The following is a 23,911-nucleotide window of genomic DNA, read 5'->3' on the forward strand; positions in this document are numbered from 1 at the left end:
AGAAGGATGAAAGGGATCTTTGAGGAGATGGTGTTTTTCTTCCCAAGTCACTGTTATTTGTGATGGGTCCCTGCTCACCTAGAGATGTCTGAACACCTGACCTTGGGAAGTGGTGATTTAATTCCTCGTTGCTTTGCTTGCATGCACAGACTTAATTGCCTTTATCTCAGCCCAGGAGTTTTCCAGCTTTCACCTTTCTGATTCCCTCCCCAATCCTGCTGATGGGTGAGGGAGTGAGAAGCTGTGTGGGGCTTGGCAGCTGTTGGGGGTTAAACCTTGACACATAGGTCCTTGTGTAGACAAGATTTAAAGCTGGGTTTGTGGTAGGGCAATTTTTGTCTGCCCATGCCTGGTGGTATAGTAGATAAATTACTGAAAGAAACATGCACTCAACATACTCTGAAGCCTCCTAAACATCCTGTGTGAAGTACTTTATCTGAGAAACCTCATCTCCCCACTGCTGTGTTACCTCTGGCAATGGCTCTGTGGGGGAAGGTGGAAGCAGAACCAACCAGCATGCTCCTATTGCAAGTCCAGAGCAGCCAGAGTCATGACAAGAAATTCACCCAGTCTGCTCTGCTTCCACCAAGGACACTGCAAATCAGCTGCTGGTCATGAATCATCATGAAGTGTTGCTGTCTTTGGCCGTGGAAATGTCCTTGAATTAATGTCTTCCGTTGTGAAAGTAATCCAAACATCATCACAGTCTCCCTAATTGCCTTTTTTTATTTCACAATGGAGGGTATCAGCATTATTACCATTGATTTCACCTACAGCACAGGCTGATCTGGCGATTTTCCCTGTGTGTTTCTGATATGGTTTTCCTTCCTGGACCTTCATTATACTGTAATTCTCCTGATAAAATCTATCACAATTATCTTTTAAATACTGCAACTTCCACGCAGGAAATGTTTAAGAAACATGATACTTATAATAGAGAAAATAATGGAGTTATTAATATAATTCTGCACACACATACTACCATTAGTGTCAATTAATACAAATCTTAATGTAGGCAAATGTAAAGTGCACAAAGGATTCTCACAATCCACCTGCAGAGAGCTGCTGTGTATTGAAGTTGCTGTGCATTTATGCACACTGAAAGGCATCCAACCTAATGAGATGCCCCCAAAGTTGGGACATGGGTTGTGAAAGCCACTTGCCTTGTAGCCAGCAATCCTGTCTGCCTGGTTTCTGGACTGGGTAACCAACCCTACATGCAGGTAAATTCACTGGGCATATCCATGCTTGGTCTGACAGCTGTTTGGATGTCCATATCCAGTTTGGAGAGCTCTCACTTTTCTATAGTGCTAAGAGTCCATCTGTGCAGGGGACTTGAAGCCAAGATGAGTTAATTTTGGAGACTCCTCAGAAGTTACATGGGTAGTGACAGCACAGTGTTCTCCTCCTGCACACCAGCCACGTGGAGAAGTTGTGAAGGAGAACTTTGATGCTGTGCCATGAGAGATCTCTGCTATTGCTATCTCACCTGGGAACACCCAGGTGCTGCATGAGGCTGAGTCACTGAGCAGCCAAACGTGAGAGCAGGGAAAGCAGGAAGGAGAAAGTCTGACTCTGGCCTTGTGATCAGGGCATTCATCTGATGGTTTGGGGACAGGGAAAACTAAACCTCTAACAAAATACTCTAGCACCAGACCTCAGCCAACTTTGAGCAGGAGGTTGGATTGGGAAGAAAACTCTCAAAATGCTCTCAGGTTAAAGAAAAAGTTAAAGGTAAATCCAAGGCTTTACTATATCACAGTAATCAGTTTAATTTGTTGTCACCCATGGAAAGACTCAAGAAAATAACAGCAACTGGATAACTGCAGTATGATTTACCTGTACAGAACAAGCTGCTTATTCTGATCAATTCTCTCATACTTTTTGCTTCAGTATGTTAGTACTCATGGATTAAAACTCAAGGCATTTCTCCTCCTGTGCCACTCTGTGTCTGAGGCGGAATTCCCAGCACTTGCTGACAATAGCATGCAGTGAAGGCCACTGCCCCAGGCCAGATGTGTGCAGCTTCACAGGGGAGTGCAATTCTGACCAGAAGGACTAGTTGAGAATAACCCATGTTTCATTTTTATTCTGGTTTTTATTCTTCATGCCTTTTTTTTATGAAATAGCACATGCATGTGAAAAATTAGGCAACCATCGAAGGATGGTTTAGAGTCATTAAGAGTGAATATTTAGATTATCTTCTCATCCTGTTGAAACCCAAAAGGTTGTCTGAAGGGCAAGCTACAATTTGACATGGATAGGAGCAGAGTACTCAAGGTCTTCATTCCTCAGAATACAAAATACTTTGGTCTCACAGTGAAGTGCAGTTCCGCTCTCTCCTGGTAATAGCATTGTAACAAGGCTGATAACAACAGGCCACGTGCTGTACCTGTTGCACAGCTACAAATGCAATGAAAACAAAGGCTAAATGTTACCTGCCTTTGCAAGGACAAGGTCATTTGATCACAGCAGAAGAAAACATGCCCAGAATTTGGCTGAATGTGTGGCCTGATAACAACCAAGTCCTGGCACTGGACTGTGAACTGCTGTGAAACAATTACCATTGGTTCTATTTTGTTTAGTCATAAATAATTCTTATCTCTGCACCTCCGGAGCTCTTTTCAATATCAATGGGTTGATCTGTGCAATCTTCCAGTGGTGAAAGGGAGGCAGTGCTGATCTGGGGCGCCCCGGGTTGACCCTGGCCAGGAGCCCGGGCTCTGCTCTGGCAGCAGACAGTGCTGCTGGCTTTGTTGAGGGCTGCCTGCATGGTCCCTGCAGTGTTCCAGGTCTGCTTGGGCCAGGGGACCCACATGCCTGCAAAAGGCAAACTGTACTTTCTTTTCTACCTCCCTTCTCCCTTCTTTGATGGATTTTGCAAAGAAGATTCTTCCTCTTGTCTATATCCAAAGGACTGTACTAGAAGCAGAGTCTGTCCCACTCCCCATTTTGAGTAAAATCCCATTTTTTAATAAAAAATGACCACTGGATCTCCCTGATGGCTCTATATCAAAAGTTTTCAGCATTGCAGGTACTACCTTCTGTACATACAAACCACATACTTTTGAAAAATGCTCCAGCAACCAGCTCATCACAGATTTTACACAACCTTTCTGAGTTATTTTCAGACTTTATTTTTCTCAAGCACAACTTAAGAAGAGTCACCAAAGCACAGCACCTGCTGAGCCAGGCAGTTGTGCACCAACAGCGGGACATGGGCACGAGTGAGCGACAGGGACACGGAGCAGTGACAGGGACACAGAGTGTTTGAGTCATCCCACATGCCTGGGGCAGGGCAGAGGTGTAGCTGTGAAGCAGCACAAGGCACAGGGCTGCACCGATTGCCTCCATGGGGACGAGGTGCTCAGTGGCGCTCCAGAGCAGGCATAGGGCACCTGGCTAAGGAAGCATCCCTGGAGGCTGTACCACCCTACAAACACCTGAGTCATAATCCCCTGTCCTCCTCCTTCCTCCTGGGAGTGGCAGTAATTTGCTATCCATGTAAGCCTGCCAGAGCAAACCCCAATCGGAGGCCAAGGGACAAGCCTCCACCCTATTGTCCACCTACACCTCACCCTCCTGTTTTGGAAGGAAGGGAACAGGAAAGACTTTGGCTCTCTCCTCCACGCCTTGGGCCTCAGGTCTAAGCAGCTCTGAGTTGTCAGAGGTGGTTTTTCCCAGGATGGTTTTCTTCCTTTTGTTTAGGTTGTTTGGGATTTTTTTTTGCGTGCAGAGGAAGAATTTGTTCTTGCTCTCCATCCCTGTGTGGGCATGCTGCCAGACACTGGCTCTCAAGATGGATTTGGCATCTTCCCTTTAAAGGTAATATTCCATCTACAACACCAGACCATGGCTGGGTCTGCTCATCCAGCCTTTTCCCTAAGGTTTTACAAAATAACTCTCCAAAGGAGGAAATATGTCACTCCCAGTGATTTCCTCTTCATATCTGGGGATGAGTGAAGCTCTTGGTAAAGGATTCTTCCATTTAAAAAAGCAGATCACCTCCTGAACTTGTCTAGTTGACCAGTTTTGTAAATAATAGAGTGGATAATGAATAATCATTTATCACTTTGGAGTTTCAATTCCAGCAAGTTATGGAGAAGCATGTGTCTGTCCCAATTCTGTATTTCCCTCCCCTCTGGACTAATGGACTATGTGCATGAATTCATTCAGAGATGTCTTTCTGGTTTCCCCATTTAACCTACTTATCTTAAACTATCTTATCCTATTTGCTCCACAATTTCTAAAAAGATCCTACCCCAGGACAAGATCATTCTTGTGAAATTTTTGTGTGTATTGGTTTAGTTTTGGCAAAGTTAGGAGGTAGTTAAAATGAGACTTATAATGGAAAGCTAGCTGCTAGCGACTCTCCATTATACATGTCTACCTTGCAGGAGAGTTGTGAGGATTAATTAATTTGTGTTTGTTAAGCACTTTGAGATCCTAAGATTAAAGGTTCTATAGAAATGCAAATTGTTATTATCATGATAAATTCTTTATATGAGCTCATATATTTTGCCTTAGAGGCACAGTCTCACCCTGAGTTGCGTAGTTATACACGTAAATCTTCAAACATTATGATGAAAATGTACCTCTGAAGGCCTGATCCTTCCTACTCCTCTACCACTTCATGCATAGAGCTGCCCTTGATTTCAGGCAGGTCCCATCAATGGCACAATTGTAGGATTCAATTTGTTTAGGAAAAGACCATTGTATGCCTCCAGGCTTCACATTAAGACACACAACTTTCTGTCTCACTCCATAAAACCATTACTTGCTGCCAGTAGTTATTCCATCTTATTAATGAAATGACTGAACAGATGACAAAATCTGGATCTGAATTCTGACCCTTCCAAAACTCAGGTTTTCAGAGGCTTATTTAACCTGTTAGAGAACAAGGGAGGTAAAAGCCCACTAATGGATATAGGATTGAATGTCATTCCTGACACACAAGATGTGACTCCTTGGCCCTTTCCCCTGTGTGATTTGGCAAGCAAAGGTTTTCAGGCACAAGTTGCCAAAGGACTACCCCTTGCAGGGAGCCAGGCCACAGCTGCACAGTCTTGGCAGACTCATGACCCTCTCCCAAAGACAGCTCTCTGATTTTCCTTCCCCCTTGCACAGGCTTGAAGCACCACACTTCCTATCCCCTGCCTGCAAAGGTGTTTGACCATCCTGGTCAATGTCCTTGTCTGAAGCACTGGTCCAACACAGGGGCTGTGCAACAGGCAGGAAGAAGGGTCCTGGGAGAAGTAGCTGCCCATCTTCCATGCCAACATGTCTCTGTGCCTTCCTTGCCACATCTCTGGCATGCAGACTCCTCAACTCACACCATTAGAGGACTGAGTAAAAAAAATGTCATGACGTTTGTTTGCATCACCCATGGGCTTATCTGAGTGCAGAATACAGTACCAGAAATACCAGCTGTAAAAGAAGTCTCCTGCCCAACCTCACACCCAAAGCAGGACTATCAGCAGGCACCAGAGCAGGTCAGCCACGGCTTTTTCTTGCTAAAGTTTGAAAACCTCCAAGGATGAGCACCCTACCGCTGTCTCAAGGTTGCACTACTCTCCTGGAGAAGAAGTTTCTCCGATATCCAACCAGAACTGCCAGTGGCACAACTTATGGCCATTGCTCTTCCCTATAATGTCTGACAATGCTGAGAATTTTGCATCATCTTTGTAGCTACCGTTGAGATAATCACCTCTTAAACTGCTCTTCACCAGATTAAACTAATCCCAAATTAAACTCCAGTCATATCTAAAAGGTGAGGTTTTCAATATGAGGTGTTGCTTTTTGGCTGTTTGGAGTGGGTAGTGTGTAGGGAACATTACAACTCATTCATTCCCTGAATATGACATTGTCTTTGTTGAGAGCAAGATGAGGAGTCTATTAAAATACAAAGTGCTTAAACTCTGCTATACCATCTTATATTGCCTACAGAATCCATTAATTAACTATAACAATGTTAGAGTCAAATCTCATTTGGCTCACTTCTGGTTGGTGCCAAGCTCTTACTGAGGACGATGATAATCAAACATCTTGATGTATCAAGTATATTTAACAATATGCATATGAGAGCACTGAGTTTCAAAATTTATTTTTCTTATATATCTGTCTCAAATCTGTAACTGTGAAGGATTAGACAAGGCTCAGGCACAAAACTGGTGCAGTAATGTCAGAGTTATGTGCTTCACCTCATGGCATGTGAGGTTTTGAACTAATTTTTAACTGGGCTACTAAGCCCAAAAAAGGCAAATCAGAAAACAGATTCATAAGCATTTCTGGAGTTGAGCTGCAAAGCCAAGCTTTCCAGTCACTTCACAGGAATTTTGGTTACTCTGTCTCCTTCAATTTAGCCATTGCAAGGAGTTATTTTAGTTGTCAGAGGTAGTTTTTCCCAGGATGGTTTTCTTCCTTTTGTTTAGGTTGTTTGGGTTCTTTTTGCATGCAGAGGAAGAATTTATTCTTGCTCTCCATCCCTCTGTGGGTGTGCTGCCAGACACTGGCTCTCAAGCTGGGTGCTCTGACTCAAAAGGATGCGACATCACATTATAGCACTGAGTTGCAAGAAACTCTATTCAAATGCCTAGAAAATGTGTAATAAAAGATGATGAAAAATGTATCCTGGAAACATTGTTTTCTCTAACAGTCTTTGTTGGATGACAGGGACGATTTGTAGGTTTTCTTTTCTCTGTGTCAATGGACTGAAAGGTAACGAAGAGCTGCTGCCTCAAGAGAGCTGGAGGTAGCCCCATGAGATTCCCCCATGCATATCCTGCATCCCACAGCCCACACAGTACCTCCACCTCACACGGCCCCACATCTCAGCACACCCCTATCAGGAATTTACTCTCTGCAATCCTTGTTAACTCACTGAATCTTCCTCTGAGTCACTTTTTCATCCATAAAGTGGAGGTACTATTTACCAGCCCCCATGAGCTGTCACAGGGCTTAATTTCTTGAGAAGCACAAAGACCCTGGATAGGCTCAGAGCGAAGGAAAGCAGCTGAGAAATGCCAGGCATTGCCTTGAGGTTTTCTCCAGCTGCTGTGGTGGTGCTGGCCACTTCATCTCTCTCCCACTGGGCAGCTCTCCCCACCTGGCAAAAGCTCAAGGAACCTGGGGCTTGGCTCCAGCTCCTCCCAAATTCAGGGGTCTGTAAGACCTAGGACACCCATCATTCAGCAGGGTGAGGGCCCACCAGGCTGCTCCTGCTGTACTGCAAGCTGTAGGAGATGCTGACAGCTATAGGGAGTCAGAGAGTCCTCCCCATCCCCTGTCCCTCCACAGCAGCAAGGGCCCTGCATGGACAGAAAGTGAGGAGAAATATCAGGAAGATATGGCCACAGTCTCCTACTAACAAATGCTTTTCCAGTGCCCTCTTCTGGAAAACGTTTTTGGCCCAAGCAACTGCTTCATATAAGGTAGTCTGAGACTGGTGGTGACTTGCCAAGAGCTGCAGGAGCATCCCCCAGTTCTTCACACCCAGGATCTGCTCTGCCCCTGTGACTGGTGGAGCTGGGCAGCTGCTCATGCCCTTCAGAGCAGCTTGGCCAGACCCTCAGGGCACTAGCCAGGAAACAGGAAGCAAAGGACAAGCCTCCTTTTTTGTACCTGGATATGCCTGAAAGCTGCTCTTGACTGTCCTCTAGCACAGAGACCCAGGGGTCCTGAACTGGAGCACCTCCTGCAAACATTATGCTCCTTAAAGCCAGCCCTTGCCACCACCAGCTCTCAAGGATCCTCCAGAGACAAGAACTGGAAGGAGGATTAAATATTCTGTAATCCTATCATTTTGAGGAACTGATTAAACATTGCTATTAAGTATCTGCAAAATGCATCAGTTCCTCAGGGAATTGCATCCTGTGGTTGTTTTTGTCACCTCTTTCCCTCGGAGCAGCCCCTTGCTCCAGCCGTCCATTTTGTCTCACACCAGGGCAGTGGCGACCCACTGGCCCCTGTCCCCCTGCTCCAGCCAAGGTCATCAAGTGGGACACCCCTGGGGACAGCCACAGGTTCTCCTCCAGCCCCAGCCAGAGGGGAGAAGGTGGAGAGTACCAGAGTTGTGTTGGAGTGCTGGGGCCAAGTGATGGCCATTGTCATTACCTGCACCACAGCCCCTGCTTTTGAGCGAGCTCAGTGAGCAGCTGGCTCCTGTGGTGGCAGCACAGCCCTTCCCTTCCCTTCCCTCTCTGTCTGCTTTTCCAATGCTTAATTCCAACTCAGACTACTCTGTGAATCTGCAATCCCCGTTTATTCACAGTCAGCAGAAGAAAAATGAAATTAATTTATATCTGCTGCCCACAGAGCCAAATCTAGAGGCATGTGAGCCCCATTATTTGCCCTGTTAACTGGCAGGGAAGGTGGTGTGAAATTCCTCAGGGGTTTTGATGAGTTATCTCAGCAAAGACAATGCTTGTGCTGTGGCCCCACTGCAGCAGAATTACTGTTGAGGGTAGGTAGTGTCATTAGGACCAGCTGATGTAGTTGCTACACAATGGGATGGTTTTCCCCAGTCCTTGCTCTTATTTAGAAAACTTTCTGTAATTTATGCCTGGATGTGTGATGACATACACACACATCAAGTATATATATATATATATATTTAAAGTACTTTAGGATATTTTGTTCCTTCTTTCATTAAATTATTTTAACCAAAACCAGCACCTCTGTCCCCTGACATTTCTTTTGACTGTGTCCCAATCCACCTTTGTTCATTATCTGCTTGATCTTGGTGTTTTCATTTATTTCAATCCTTTAAGGGATTGTTTTGCAGCTCCAGCCTGGTGTCCTCCACCCCCAACCCAGCTCCAGAAAGCAGGGGATATGGGGTGGGCAAGGGCATCCCATTGATCTGCTGCTGCCTGAAATACAGTGGGTTTTCCAGCTGAGCTTGGTGGGAGAGGTGGGAGGATGGAACCTCTGAGGCCAGTGAGCACAACCTTTTGTTTTGGATACCTCCATGAGAGCATCCAACACCCCACAGCAGCCAGCATTTCCCATCACTTTTCCCCATGTAGGTTTTCTCCACCTTGCAGTGCTCACTCACAGCTCTGCCGGAGGGTAGGGGCTGCCCAGATATCTACTTTTATAAAACCATTAAAAGAGCCTTCGGTGACTTGGAGATGGGGAGCAGGAGCACCCTGAGCTCTGTCCTGCAGCAAGGGCTGCAGAAAGGTTCCTTGCCTCTCTTATAAATGCTCCAGAGGTGTCTGGGTGTAAAAATCACTTTTTCAGCATGGCAAGGGCAGCTCCATCCTCCCACAAACATTGACAGGGCAAGAACTCAGTCCATAGGGCAGGGACTTAGTCCATCTACAATGGGGTGAGGCTTGAACTTTTTAAACAGAGGGGGAGAGGGGCAGAAAATGTCTGTCCTGACAAGGGCAGAAAGCACAGTCGTTCAGGGCTAAACCAGAACTGGACTGAAAGGATCAATTGATACCTTCTTACCCTGGACGCCCATTTCTAAAACAAGCCAGTAATACAAAGTTATTTTTACAGTGGAAACAGCCACCAGTGTCAGAACAAGGGCGGATGGAAAACCTCTGGTCAGTGTTACGGGAAGTGTTTTGGATAACACCCTCGGTGGTCAGAGATGCAGGCAGGGGCAGCATCGCTGCGGACAGCAGCCAGTGCCGAGCACAGCGGCTGCGAGAGCCGCACAAATTGGATGGCTCTGTCATCCCACCGACACGCCGGGTGTGACACACTCCGTGTCCCCTGGCTCAGTAGCGCTTTCCTCCAACATCTGCCAAAGGCATCGCTTGAAGCCGCAACCCTCCGGCCTCCCGCAGCCGCTTTTTCACGCTAAGGCTGCGGTACCGACCCGGGGGTACGGAACCGGCGGCGGGGACGGCGCGGGCCATGCACCTGCTGGCAGCCCGCAGCGCTGTGGTCGCGCACATCACCCCGCAGGTGGATCCCGTCCAGGGCGGCCCCACGGGGGAAGGGGCCCCGGGAGGGACACAGCCCGCGCAGGGGCTCGGCACTCACGGCAAGGGCAGGGGCAGGGGCAGGGGCCGGACAGGGGCCGGGCCGGGGCGGGCCGGGGCGGGGGCGGGCGGGGGGCGCCGTGCGCATGTTCGGCCGTACGTCACAATAGCGGCGGTGGGAGCGCGCCCGGTCCCAGCCGATCGCGGCTGGTTTGAGCTGGTGCGTTGCCACAGCGACGCCGCGGCGCTATAAATAGGAGCGCGGCGGCCGTGGCGAAGCTTTGTCAGCCGCGGCGCCCCGCTCGCCCCGCCAAGCCCCGCTCCTCCTCAGCCGGTCCGGCGCTCCCGCCCGGCTCCGCGCACCGCGCCCGGCTCGTAGGAGGAGGGGGAGGCGGCTCGGAGCGAGGGGATCGGCCGCTGTGGGGCTTGTCAGCAGCTTCGCCACCGCTGCGAGGTGAGGCGGGCGGCGGGATGTGCCGGGCTGTGCCGAGGAGCGGAGCGGGCGGGCGGGCGGTGGGGCCGCGGCGGAAGCGGCCGGCGCGGAGCCACGTGTCTGCGGGGCCGCTGGCAAGCGGCGCGGCCCGGGCTGGGAGCCGGTGCTGCCGCCGGGCACGGGGAATCCCCGGCCCCGGTGGGGAGGCGGGAGGCTCCGGGCGGCTGTAAGCGGGCCAGACCGGCTCGCCTGGGGAGCATTGGCGGCGCTTTCCGGCAGCGGGGGAAGGGACGGCCCTGCCGTGGCCGCCGGGCTGTTTCCGGGGTGGGGAAAGGCAGGTGCGTGGCAGGAACGGGGCTTGAGGCGGCCGGGCTCGCCCTTGGGCCGAGCGGCGCCGGGGCGCTGCCCCCCTGCACACCCGGCGGGCACTGGCCTGGGCCGGGAGCGGATCAGAGAATCACAGAGCAATTTGGGTTGGAAGGGACCTTAAAGACCATCCAGGTCTAACTCTGTCTACGGCAGGGACAACTTCCATTAGACCTGGCTGCTCAGAGCCCCGTCCGACCTGGCCTTGAATACCCCGAGGGATGGGGAGCGAGCCCCTCTCCCGCGGAGCGCTGCTCCCCGGGCGTCTCGGGGTGATGTGAGCTGTAGTGAAGGTGCACCCCGGCGCTGACAGGCGCCTCCTCGGGAAGCCGCAATGCCCCGCTGCCGAGGCGGGCAGCGCAGCCCCAGCTCGGCCGCGTCGGGCTCTGCTGCGGGACCGTGTGGCTTTGCAGGGAGAAGGCGTCCGGAGCGCAGGGCAGCCGGCCCCGTCCGTGCAGCCCGCAGCGCTCTGCAGGCTCCGGAGTCAGGGGCGCCTCGGGCACCTTTTCTAGACGCAGCTTGGCTGTTTGAGTACCGAGCCTGCAGGCATGACTCAGCTCTAAGTACAGCTGCTAAATAGGGAAATGTTCTGGAGAACGAATTCTAAGTGAGCATAAATTGCCTTTCTCCTGGGGAGCTGCAGACACTTTGCTCGCAGTCCAAGTAGAAACATCCTTTGGGAGGCTACAGTTTGCACCTACACGATCGTGTTCTGTCTGTATGCTGTGTAATTACACTGTAGTTAAAATTGTGCAATGAGGTGGAGATGGAAAGCTTGCAAGAACTTTTTAACAAAATCTGTTGTGGCCAGTAAAAGTAATTTCCTTTTTACATGTTAAAAGGAAAAGTGCTGGTTATGCCGCTCTCTGCAGAGGGGTGATTTAAACTAAATTCTTCCTGATGGTGCTCACATCTCTTAACCACAGCTGAAGTCCCTGAACTGCTTTCTGCAAGTCTATGATGAGATGCAACTTCTCCTTAGTAACAAGCACCTCCTGAGAAGTGTTTAATTTGCTGCTTCTTATGGTCCTTTCAAAGAGGCTTTAAAGAGAAGACTTTAATCCAGCTTGTGGTAGAATTATCACTGCACGTGAATGAGAGCAGAAGGAAAATGAGGTTCAATGGATTGTTGGGCTTATTAGAATCAAAGCTTAATCTAGTTTGAATCTCAAATTTGATTTGTCTCTGATGAGTGAGAAATGATCAAAAGATATGAAGTAGTTCTTGTTGCCATATGTTTCTGAAGGTTGAAATGAAGTATAATTGCTGATGTTTCAAAGTTATTCAATAAAATTCAAATAATGTTGTACACATGTATGGAATTAATGATTCTGTTGGGTTTTTTTCTGTTGGTCTTGTTAAACTGTAACAGCTATAAAACATCCTTTTTCAATTGGTTTATAGCCAGACTTTTTGAAAATAAAGGAAGCAGTAACATAACTTAATATTATTGAGTAATTCAGTGTTTGCATAATTTTCAGTCCTAGTCTGCATGACTAGTTTGAGTGTAAAAATTGCTGAGAGAAGGAAGGAGGCTGGATCCCATTACATTGAGTGACTTGTAGTGCTGAGGTCTTTGAAAGGTAGCACACACTCTGCTTAACAGCTTGATGGAGAATGCTGTTGTTCTGTATTTGGACTACCCAGTGAAAGGGGGGGCCCATGGACTTCATGGATCCTGGATGGCAGAGGAGTGCTTTTGCTCTTTAGTTCTAGTTCTCAAGGGACTTTCTACTTAACAGGTAGATTTCTGTTAGGAATGAAGATTTGTAAAATCCTGTTCTAAAGTGCTAATTGGGATCCCTGTTAAGACTTTTTCTGCAGGTCAGCGTTAGGAACCAGTCTCAAGTGTGTATCTGCCACTTGTGACAGCTGAGGTTCTTATGTAGCTTGGAGGTCATGAGTAGAACAGGGAAGCTCTGACTACCAACAGAGCAGTGTCAAGGAAAGCCCTGTTCTCATGTCTGCTTTATGCACAGTCTGAACTGTATTGAGAATCCAAATATTTACCTGGCTTGGACCTAATGAGAGTTGTTACTACTTAGAAGTCAGTAAAGTCTTGGATTCTGTTGACAATAACAAGTAAACGCTTTCTTCTGAAACTGGTGAGCTAAAATAGTGCTTAGGAGTTAAAAAAAAGGGTCAGAAGGAGATGCTAGCCTTAATATTAATAGCTCTGATGTGAAGAAAAAGAGAGCAGAAACTTCCAGGGAGCCAGTCTAATAATAACTGACAGTATTTATTTGATTGGTTTTTTCTTTGAGCAGATTCAGAACATCATAGAATTGTTGAACAAAAGAGAACTTGCCTTCCAGCTAGCAAGATTATTTTGGCCTGCTTCCTTGGTTCTGATTACATCTGTTCTGTCATTATGCAAGTGTCTAATCTATGCAGCTATTAGTGATCACTGTAGGAGCTGTATAATTGTAAATTATATGAGCACAAAGTAGTGGTCATATAATGACTATATGAATGTAAGTGAAGTATGGATTGTAAACTATATGAACTCAAATTAAGTAATTAACTTTTTTTTTTCCAGCACTTCATACTCAAGTCCTTTCACAGAAACCTAAAATCTTGGAAGTCATGAGTAACTTCAGCAAAGAAGAATTTGAGTTGACCTTCCTCGATGAAGGCTTTACTGCCAAGGATATCCTTGACCAAAAAATAAATGAAGTGTCATCTTCTGTAAGTATGATGGGAAAACCACTACATTTCATGATGCTACAAACTTATAAACTAATAGAACAAGTTGTCCTTGCAAATGATCCACAAGACAGCCCCCTCAAATACCGACCTCTAGGCTTATCCTGTTATCTGCTGTTTGTAAGGTTAAGATGTGTGTTTGCTCTAGGATGATAAAGATGCCTTCTATGTTGCTGACCTCGGGGACATTGTGAAGAAGCACATGCGTTGGCATAAGGCCCTTCCTCGGGTGACCCCCTTCTATGCCGTAAAATGCAATGACAGCAAAGCTGTTGTGAAGACACTTGCTGTTCTTGGGGCAGGATTTGATTGTGCCAGTAAGGTGAGATCTCAACTGTCTTCTGATCTGTGATGCTGGTGTCTGTTCTGCCTTACAAGCCATGTTTGTGTAAAATTAAGCATAACTGAGTGGTGGTGCTTTTGTTGTTCTGATTACATTAATCATCTATCAAGAAATATCTTCTACAAGTGTAATCTGTTCTTTCTTCAGACTGAAATACAGCTGGTACAGAGCATTGGTGTGCCTCCTGAGCGAATAATATATGCAAATCCCTGCAAACAAGTATCTCAAATCAAACATGCTGCCAGCAGTGGTGTGCAGATGATGACATTTGATAGTGAAGTGGAACTAATGAAAGTTGCAAGGGCCCATCCAAAAGCCAAGTAAGTAATGCTAATTGTTCTATAGTTCTTCCATGGGTTCCCAAGATACAGAAATATCTGCTTTATCTGAAACTTGTTCTTCATTAGTTTAAGGTAGTCTGCAAAACTGTGAAATAATAAACATACTTTTAACCAGTGAAATCTAATCTTGTAGAGTTTACTGGCACTTTAGGAAGAGATAGCAGAGCAGCTTCTATCTTTAAGCTCAGTCTCATTCTGAGATTATACCTGCCTGGTGATGATGTCTGTTATATTGAAACTTAACTCCTCGTTTTTCCTGTTTTTAGGTTGGTCTTGCGCATTACCACCGATGACTCCAAAGCAGTCTGTCGTCTGAGTGTTAAATTTGGAGCTACACTTAAGACCAGCAGGCTTCTTCTGGAGCGTGCAAAAGAACTTGACCTTGCCATTGTTGGAGTTAGGTGAGCTGACAGTATCAAAACACAGTTGTACTAAATAAATTTCCTTTAAATTTCCTTTAAACATCTCTATTGTCAGGTCTACCTGACAATAGAGATGTCTTTGCATGTGATGACATGAGTTTATACAAAATTTCTTGAGTAATTTGCCAGATAGCAACTGATATTTTGTATCTTTTTGTAGTTTCCATGTTGGAAGTGGATGCACAGACCCAGAGACCTTTGTTCAAGCCATTTCTGATGCCCGCTGTGTGTTTGATATGGGAGTAAGTTCTACTTTCTCTGGAACTACTGCTCAACTGTTGTGGCAAACTTGAATGAAGTGTACAACTGTTATGGGGTTAAAAGCTAGCTAAGTTACTGACTTGATGTTGTTGGAATTTTTTAGGTCCTGGTAGCTTACTTTGACCAGCTTGGAAGAACTAAAATTGGCAGCTCAAACTCAAATTACTGTTACTTGAACATGTGTTAGCTCTATTTCAAGTGTTAATGAAATGACTTCACATTATTTTTAAAGCTAAAATGATAAATTATAAACTGACATAAATTATAAACTTTTCTTGACAGTGCTGCTGTTCATTTCATTTTAGGCTGAACTTGGCTTCAATATGTATCTACTTGATATTGGTGGTGGCTTCCCTGGCTCTGAAGATGTCAAGCTTAAATTTGAAGAGGTATAGCTTTGCTAAGAAGTTCTCAGGTTGTGGAGTCTGCTTTGAGTGTTGATCTGGATTAAATAAAATCTTGCTTTTTCTGTTTGTATGCAAACACATTTGCAAAAATGTGTCTGCTTGGTCAGAAATGTAATTAAGAGGGAAAGAGGAATAAATCTGAAAGTTAGAAATTAGATGAGTTCATTAGATACATAGCTAAATGACTGCACAAGCGTGCTGAAGTCTCAAAAAAGTAAAGCCAGTTTTAACTACAGGGTTGATTCTTACTGGCATAGACTTCTTTCAGTTGGTGCTGTACTTGAGATTGAATAGATTGGCACTGCTCCCAAACAGGGTGAAAGGGTAGTTCTGAGCCCATACTGTCCTTAGGGGTGGCAGCATATGAGGTCAGTGTCAGATTTGATTTAGGACTGGCTTTTGGATAATTAAGTTGTTCAGTGTTTTCCAGTCTGCTTTATGTCAGCAATAGCTCTGCTTTCTGAAGAGACAAGGGGGCTGAATATTGCTGGGACTTCCACTTAAAGCAGTGTTGTCAGAGCACCTTGCCTTCTAATCCAAGGAGGTGTTAAATGTTACATGTTAACACAAGGATACAGCAGGTTACATTAAATATTTTCTTATAATAGTGTGAGCCAACATTGTAACCCTTTTGGTAGCTCCTAATGAAGTCTGGCTTCTCATAGTGCAGTATGGGTGTGTGTGAGGCATCAAAAGCAAATTATGTCATTGGGCTCCATGGCACAATACAGTCATGTTGCAGTTGGAGGCAGCTTCAGGATAACTTCAGAACCTGGAAATAACTGTTCATGAAGGCAGCTGAATTTCAAGTATGATGGGAAAGCCCTCTGTATGCTTATGATCCCATGAGATGACATCTTTAGGATTTAGTAAGCTGTGGAATAGTGCGTAAGTAGCAGCACTACAAGTGAACTACAAATCAGATTTGAAGTGTGGGGACTTGCAGGGCATTAATGATGGTTTAATGAGCCTAGGAGGGGTGATTTCCTTCAGCCCCAAACATGACCTGCTTTGTTACTTAAACTTTAAGCTGCAAGCGGTGTCTGCTTTTGTTGCTTTGGATATAGTTAATTTAATTGCAAACAAGATTTTGAATAAGAAAGAAAAAGCAGTCAATAGAAATTACAATAGATGTTAATAGATGTTACATGTTTCACTAGTATATAATTTTGAATTTAAGGGTCTTACTTCATTTCAGATGTCTAAGGTAGCACCTGAGTAGCAGCTGAAATTCTAATACTGGCATCTGATTTTTTTCCTAGATCACAAGTGTAATCAACCCAGCACTGGATAAATACTTCCCTTCCGATTCTGGAATAAATATTATTGCAGAGCCAGGAAGATACTATGTTGCATCAGCATTCACTCTGGCAGTCAACATAATTGCAAAGAAAATTGTGTTAAGGAGCAAGCAGGTTCTGATGGTATGTAAATCAAGCCCTAGACTTTCATCTAGCCAACTGTGTGTGTCTTTCCAAGACTTTTTCTCACTGGTGTCTCAACTTCTTCCAGATGAAGATGATACAAATGACAAAACACTTATGTACTACGTGAATGATGGGGTCTATGGATCATTCAACTGCATCTTGTATGATCATGCACATGTTAAGCCAGTCCTGCAAAAGGTATGCCTGTTCAGAAGTATCACATACTAGTCATATATCATGGGTGTAGAGAATCCTTGTCACAGCAGTCATTTCTCAGTTCACTGCTCCCTTCATGTTGCCAGACTCTGGCATTTAACTTATGAAGCATGCAGTGGAATTAACTCCAAGACAGAGGTGAAGAACCTGCAAGCAGCTCTTCCTTTTCTTCAGAGGGGAAATGTTACACTATGATATTGCTTCTGGAAGTTCTGTTTTGATAGTCAACTAATTAAACTCCACTCTCTTCTTTAGCGGCCTAAGCCAGATGACAGCTGCTACTCCTGCAGCATTTGGGGACCAACATGCGATGGCTTGGATCGGATTGTTGAGCGGTTCAACATGCCCGAGCTGCAAGTTGGTGACTGGATCCTGTTTGAAAACATGGGTGCCTATACTGTTGCAGCAGCTTCTACTTTCAATGGATTCCAGAGGCCAACAATACACTATGTGATGTCAAGACCAGCATGGTTAGTAACTAAGTAGCATGATCCATCAGTACTTCTGAGATCACTGTAATAAATAGCTCCTATCAACCCCTTAACAAGCAAGGGTAGTTTTGGTGGCACAGCTCTTGTAAAACCTCCTGGTGTGGAAGAAGGCAGTGCTTCTGAAAGCTTTTGCTGTCTGGTTAGAAAAATGCTGATGCTACTAATTACTTTTCTCTGTTGTACATGCTTATAGGAGAGATATTTTTTAAGGGGCAATGCTAGGAGATGTCATTAATCTGGATTCTAGCTAGTGTTTTCACTATTGCACAACATACAGAACCATTATGAATTCTTTACATTTAGCTTCTGTGACTTGTAATCAGAGACCAGTCAATCACAGTTATAATATGTTGTCTTCTAAATTAGTAGCTTACTAAATCCTGACTGCAGGATGCAGGAATATTCAACAGTGTTGCTTCACAGTATGATCTCTATGTTTGTTTGAGAGCTATTCCTTGGTTTAGGTTGAGCTCTGGCTTAGTGCTCAGTGCAGAGTGCTAGATCTCCATGGGAAGTTATTAAGCAGGTAAGTAAAGAAAGCAGGACTACCTTTTAAGTGCAAGGATACTGTGAAACTGCAACTTAAACAGCAGTTTAAAGTAACCTGTGTGCTCTGCATTGCAACATAGGTTAATGATTGCACCTTCTAAAGGTGGGTTTCCTGTAAGAGGAAACCCTTACTTCTCTACTGGTACCTGCCTGCTGAACTGGCAGAGGACTTTTGGGCAGAAGTGTTACCCTAAAGCATGATTAGCTCTGCTGTTGGGTTGTTCTTGAATTTATTGAAAATCTTTAAGTTCAGGGGAATTCCTGACATAAAAGTAAGAGGAAGCTTTCTCTATTCTTCTACTAACTCTGCTGGTATAAGCAGGGCTTTTATTTTTTCTTTCCCTTAGTGAAACCTTCAGTCAATTGAAGCATTTTTCAAACATATGGCAGCCTTTAGACTTCCCTTAACACTCCAAAACTGTGTCTAATTGAACTAAAAATGGCTCTGTGGGAGAATAATTTGCTTTTTCACTGTATCACTAGGTTGCTGTTAGAATTTAATACTTGGTCTGAGGCATGCTGAGCTTAATTATGCAAACATATCTGTAATCCAAGGCCACAGCACAGCCCTCTTTCAGGCCTATGTGTGTTTTCTCTTTTGGCAAGAGAATTCTGTGATAAAGGCTGGCCTTTAACTGAGAGGCATGTATCAATGAGATCATGCTGCAGATCTTTCTAGGACAGGCAAAAGTATTTTGGAATGTCATCTACATGTTCTGGAGGTGAACAACTAAATTTGTGACTAGTAACTGTGAAAGATAATGGACAAGATGATATACTTACTTCTAAATAAAAACCAGTAATACATGAGGAGCCATGCAGTGGCACAACTGTTTGCCTTGCATACCTAAGATGACTAGAATTATAAGGTGACACCAAGCTTGACACATCTGAGGGATGGAATGCCACCCCACACCTGAGGGACAGGGACAGGCTTGAGAATTGGGACCGTGGGAATCTCATGAGGTTTAACAAGACCAAGTGCAAGGTGCTGCAGCTGGATGGGGGCAACCCCTTGTATGAATCCAGGCTGGGGGATGAGCAGATCCAGAGCAGCCCTGCTGAGAAGGACTTGGAGGTGCTGGTGGGTGAGGGGCTGGACATGACCCAGCCACGTGCCCTCACAGTCCAGAAAGCCAAACCTGTCCTGGGCTGCATCCAAACTTTTCTATGAATCTATGAACTAAGTCCAAAAACTCAGTTAACTAAAGTTCTTACGAGGTTGTGTTTTGGTACAACTCTTGTCTGAACATGGAAGGAGTTGCTTGGTTCTTACTGGTCTGGTCAGCTCCTTTATATTCCTAGTCTGTTATCCATACTTCTTCTTGATTCAAGTTACCCAGTAATGTGAGGCTGTGGGATAAGTGACAGTCAAATTGTCAGGGATTTTCACATCTGAAATTCTGAACTATTGAGCACTAAGTCAGTAAATCTGTATAGCACAAGGTATACGGACGTAGCTGTATAGGTGCATCTTTGCAAATCTAAATCCTACACAGAAATGGTAAAATCAGCTTGGTATTGGCACATACCCTAAAGCCTAGCCAGCCACAAGTGACCTGCATGGATTCTGCTTTTATTATTTTTAATTTTTTTCCCTCTATGATAATATTAGGATTGCAGATGATGCATAAAGAATTAATTTCATACTCACTGGCAATTTAAAAAATGTATCTTACATTTTTAGGCAGATTGCAGTGAAACAGTTTTTGACTCACTCTTTATTTTTTTTCTTTCTAGGCAACTAATGCAGCAGATCAAGGAGCAAGGGTTCCTAGCTGAGGTGGAGGAGCAGGATGTTGCTAGTCTGCCAGTCTCTTGTGCCTGGGAAAGTGGAATTGAATATCCAGCAACTTGTGCTTCAGCTAGTATTAATGTATAGGTAATATTTAGTAACTAAGTGCAAGGTTAGTCATTGAATTTAGGGCATTTGGGGGACTGTTAACTTAATTCTTGGTAGAATTTTTAAGTGTTTTTTTTAACATTTAGGTTTGGCATAAATGCAAGAAAAATGACTAGGAGATGGGTCACAATTATCTGTGTTCCTATGGAAACTATTTGAATATTGTTTTATATGGATTTTTATTCACTTTTCATGTATGCTACTAAAGACTGACCCTCAGCTGTCAAACAAGTATTTGTAGCTTGTGTATGGCAGAACGGGCTAAGCTTAGTGCTTTGTGACCTACCTGTTTTAAAATAAAGTATATTGAAATAATTGGCCCTGTGTTTCATTAATCTGTAGAAAATTAATGTGTCATAGATGAGTCTTAGAGCATATGTGAGGGCAGACCAGATGCTCCAAGCTCAGAACTTACTAATAAATGGATCTCCCCTACCCTTGCTCTGTCAGCTGAAGTGAAGGAAACCCCCTCAATGGATAGGGAAATGGAGTTGTCTTTTTTCATATGTGATTAGAAGAAAGTTGATTGTCAACAAATTGAATATTGTGTGAACTCTTGTGAATTCACGTTTGTTTTTCACTGCTGAACATGTGTGTACCAAGTTGCATATTGCAGGTTCAGTGCTGTGTGCTGGTTTTCTGCAAGGTAGTCTGCAAGTGCTGTGGCCAGCACTGGTGGCTGTTTATAAACATATCTAGTCATTAATGAGAGAATAGAGCACAGGCTCCATGGGTGGCACCCTGCTTGCTACGTGTGCCAGAACTAAAACATGGTACAGGAAAACCCAGGAAGCTGAAACTGTGCCTGGCAGGCTCTCTGACCTGTGTTGCCTAGGGCTTTAGTATAAAAGAGATAAGAAAGGGGACTTGACATCTTTTGTATGTGCAATACAATTAGAAGCTCTTATTTAATGTTATGAAAAGATGTGCTACCCTTCTGCCTTTGGATTAAATGTGATAGCTCCTAGTATTTTCTACTTAGTGTCATCTAACAGGAGGTGTTGGTGATAAAATAGTCTGCCTATTGAAACAGAGAATCCTGACTTATGTTTAACCTACGCCAGTTTGCTGCCACTTTTTGCACTAAAATTAGAGAATGTTTCTGATAAACTAATTGGTCCTACAGCTGGATTTGATCTATTAGCCAGAGGGTCCTAGACTGCAGGCATGCTAAAGCAAATGCCTGATATGTAAAGAGAAAGATCTTAATGTATTGAGTAAATACTTAAAGCTTAAGCTAACTTGGAGTAAGTGTTAAAGTTTGAAAGGTTGTCCAAAGGTTGGCATTGCTGGTAGAAGCAGTGACACCAGCAAGAAGAGAAACAAAGCTTTTTTTCAGCTGTGTACAAGCAGCTCTGTAAGGCAATGTTTAACATCCATTCTGTGCTTCCAGCAGAAACTCTCCATTAGCTGAATTAGTAGGGTAAACAAGAGTGATGGTACCTCATTCCTGAGTCTCTTGAAGCATCCCAAGTGACTTTATTTTCTTTATTCCCAACTTAAGCTTGTGATTAAAATAGCAGTTGCCTTTATTCTTATGCATATGGCAGACTTCAGTACATACACATAGTGGAGCCATAGCCTTTAATCTCATAGAAACTCACTGCATCCAAACCAGGGTTTCCTTTAGCTTCTCCAAATTCAACTGGAAATGTAATGATTCTTACATTACCTCTGTAAACAGAGGTAGTAAATGGTAACCAAATGTTAATACTGTAACAATTCCACATCTTGCTCTGCCAAAACTAAGTGCATTTGAACAGGTGTGCAGAAAATATACTCTGAGGAGCTGCAGTTGTGTAAAGGACATGTAGCTACTTTTTCTAAGTGCCTTGTTTGAAGGCTGGGGCTATTTTGAGTCAGAAGGAAGTTCAGCTGTAGTGAGACCTTATGTGATACCTGCACTAGCACCTACTGTCCTGATGGGCAAGTGGCACAGTCTGTCTTCCCCTACTCACAGCTGGTGGAGACCATGTCCAGGTGGTAGTTTGAAGGCAATCAATTATGGAAACTAATTAGTGAGCTTCACTGAGAAGAAGTTGGCAGGCTGCCAATTAATTTCTTCATCTGCATTTCACTTGATTGGTTATTTTAGCTATTTCATTAGGTTTTATCCCAAAAATCCAAAACTTACATCTCTACTGGAGGCCAGGACTGTAGAAATGCTAACTAGCATTTTGATCCATATGACGCTCCCCAAAAGAGATGTAGCTGACTGTAATTCTTTACCTTTCTCTCCTATGGCTGGTATGTCATAGATTTGGCTGATGTTCTCTAAGCCATGTCTAACAAGTGTGTCAAGTGTTTAAAACCAGCTAATCTGAAGCATCTTCTGTATAAAAAAAAACCCAATGAATTTTGCTAAGGGACTTTTCGTACTTTCTGGGATTCGTAAGTGTTTACAATAATGCTGGTGTGTCTTTAAGTAAGACTTAACTTTCTCAAGTTATGCTGAACAGATGTTCTGGGCTTTGGGATACTTCATCTCACAGCTGCCTGGCTCCTGGCTTCCATGGAATCTTAGTTGTCCATTTTTTAATTGACTTTAAAATACCCCAAGTGACAGCATTTGGTCATAGGGTGACCATGGGTATTCCCTACAATCCACAGTAGGGAAATTTGTTTATTGCTGAAGTGAGGACCATGTAGGACACCAAAGATGTAACAAAGTAAGCAGTGAGCTCATATGGTTTAGTTTGACCTCCCCTTGATGGCCTTTTGGGACATTAAAGCCTTTGCTCTGTTTTGCTGTGTTTATTAATCATATCTAGTTGTTCTAACTGCACATCTTAATTATTCCTCCCTGGGGCAGGCTTGTCTGATACAGGAGGAAGGGAGGAGCTGCGTGCCAGAAAAATTGAGATCAGCTGCATCTGTCTGATGTAATTAGCTCAACAAATATTAAAGTTGGAGCCAAGAATAGCCTATGCCTTTTAGCTTGCTCCTTGCTAGCCTTGCTCTGTGTGGTGCTCTATCTGTCTCACTGTGGGCTTTGCTGGCACATTAGCAGGGACTGTGGCATCCCTGCTCCAAATGTCCCTGGTGCTCACTCCACTCGCTGGCAGCAGCGATGGTGATGTCGATTCTCTTGGGATCACACGTGTAAAACAAAAGTAATATTTGAGGAAAATACCAAGACATCTACCTGAGATGGCTTCTCATCACCCCATTTCTCTTTTGTGTATAGTGAAGATACTGGAGATCTAACTTGAGGTATAGCTGAGACCTTGTGTTTAGTCCCCATGTAGCCATACATGTCCTGTACTGGAGTTCAGCTGACATTCTTTGATGCAGAGGTAGTTTCATATACCAAAAAAAGCTGAGAGACACTCATCCTCTCGAATTACATCAGATGGAAAATCAAAGGTGGAAATGTTTTAGGAGAGATTGGAGAATACTGACACTGAGTGAGAGGAGGTAAGGGACAAGGGGAAGTTGCTGATGGCAGCGTACCACAGGGCAGCAGAGATCCCTTGTCTTACTGCATGACCACTTGAATCATGTTTTACTTTTTAAGCTGCTGTCTTCTAGGCTACCCCATAGGCCTTGCAGCCAAAGTGTCAGTGCCATGGCAGACTCAATTTTGCTACCTCACTTTCACCAGCAGAGAAACCCAGAGCTGGGAGCAGCACAGAGCAGGCACCCCATGACTCCACCTGCAGGAGCAGAAACAAACCTGGTGCTGCTGGAGGGAGCTCTTCTGCCACAGACCTCATCCCCAGAAACTACTATCCTTTAAATAGGTGTTTTATAGCTAAACACTGCATCAATTTGCAGCAAGATTTCCGGATCAAAACCAACCCTCTTCCACAAAAAAAAAAAAAAATTAAAAAATCATTATTATAAAATCATTATTATCACAAGTATTGCAAGAGGAGCTTAGATTAATAATATTTGACAAAAAGAAAAATATAATCACTTGCAATAATTATTATTTTTCATTTTCTCTTGAAAGAAGCACTGATCAGTACAAAAAGAAGAGACAGGGAGACTTGCTTTGGAGAGTGTCCTTGGTTTTGATTGCATCACCTGACTTTCTTTACAGTTTGAAGGCAGTTAGTATCTCCATGGTCATGGTCTGGTTTCAGGACCCATGGTCACAAAT

General features: G+C 44.5%; 1 protein-coding gene across 1 annotated transcript; it reads left to right on the top strand.

The window, feature by feature from the left end:
• Positions 1–10,168: 10,168 nt before the first annotated feature.
• ODC1 (ornithine decarboxylase 1) lies at positions 10,169–20,121 on the top strand. The gene is given in 12 exon segments (XM_036380896.2): positions 10,169–10,395; positions 13,280–13,428; positions 13,595–13,768; positions 13,937–14,109; positions 14,397–14,531; positions 14,713–14,794; positions 15,119–15,202; positions 16,483–16,618; positions 16,621–16,644; positions 16,733–16,845; positions 17,119–17,333; positions 19,644–20,121. Coding segments are annotated over 11 exon segments (1,380 nt in total). The 5' UTR covers positions 10,169–10,395; positions 13,280–13,326; the 3' UTR covers positions 19,786–20,121.
• Positions 20,122–23,911: the final 3,790 nt, after the last annotated feature.

Source organism: Molothrus ater, chromosome 3 (genome assembly GCF_012460135.2).
Source record: "Molothrus ater isolate BHLD 08-10-18 breed brown headed cowbird chromosome 3, BPBGC_Mater_1.1, whole genome shotgun sequence".
Taxonomy (NCBI): domain Eukaryota; kingdom Metazoa; phylum Chordata; class Aves; order Passeriformes; family Icteridae; genus Molothrus; species Molothrus ater.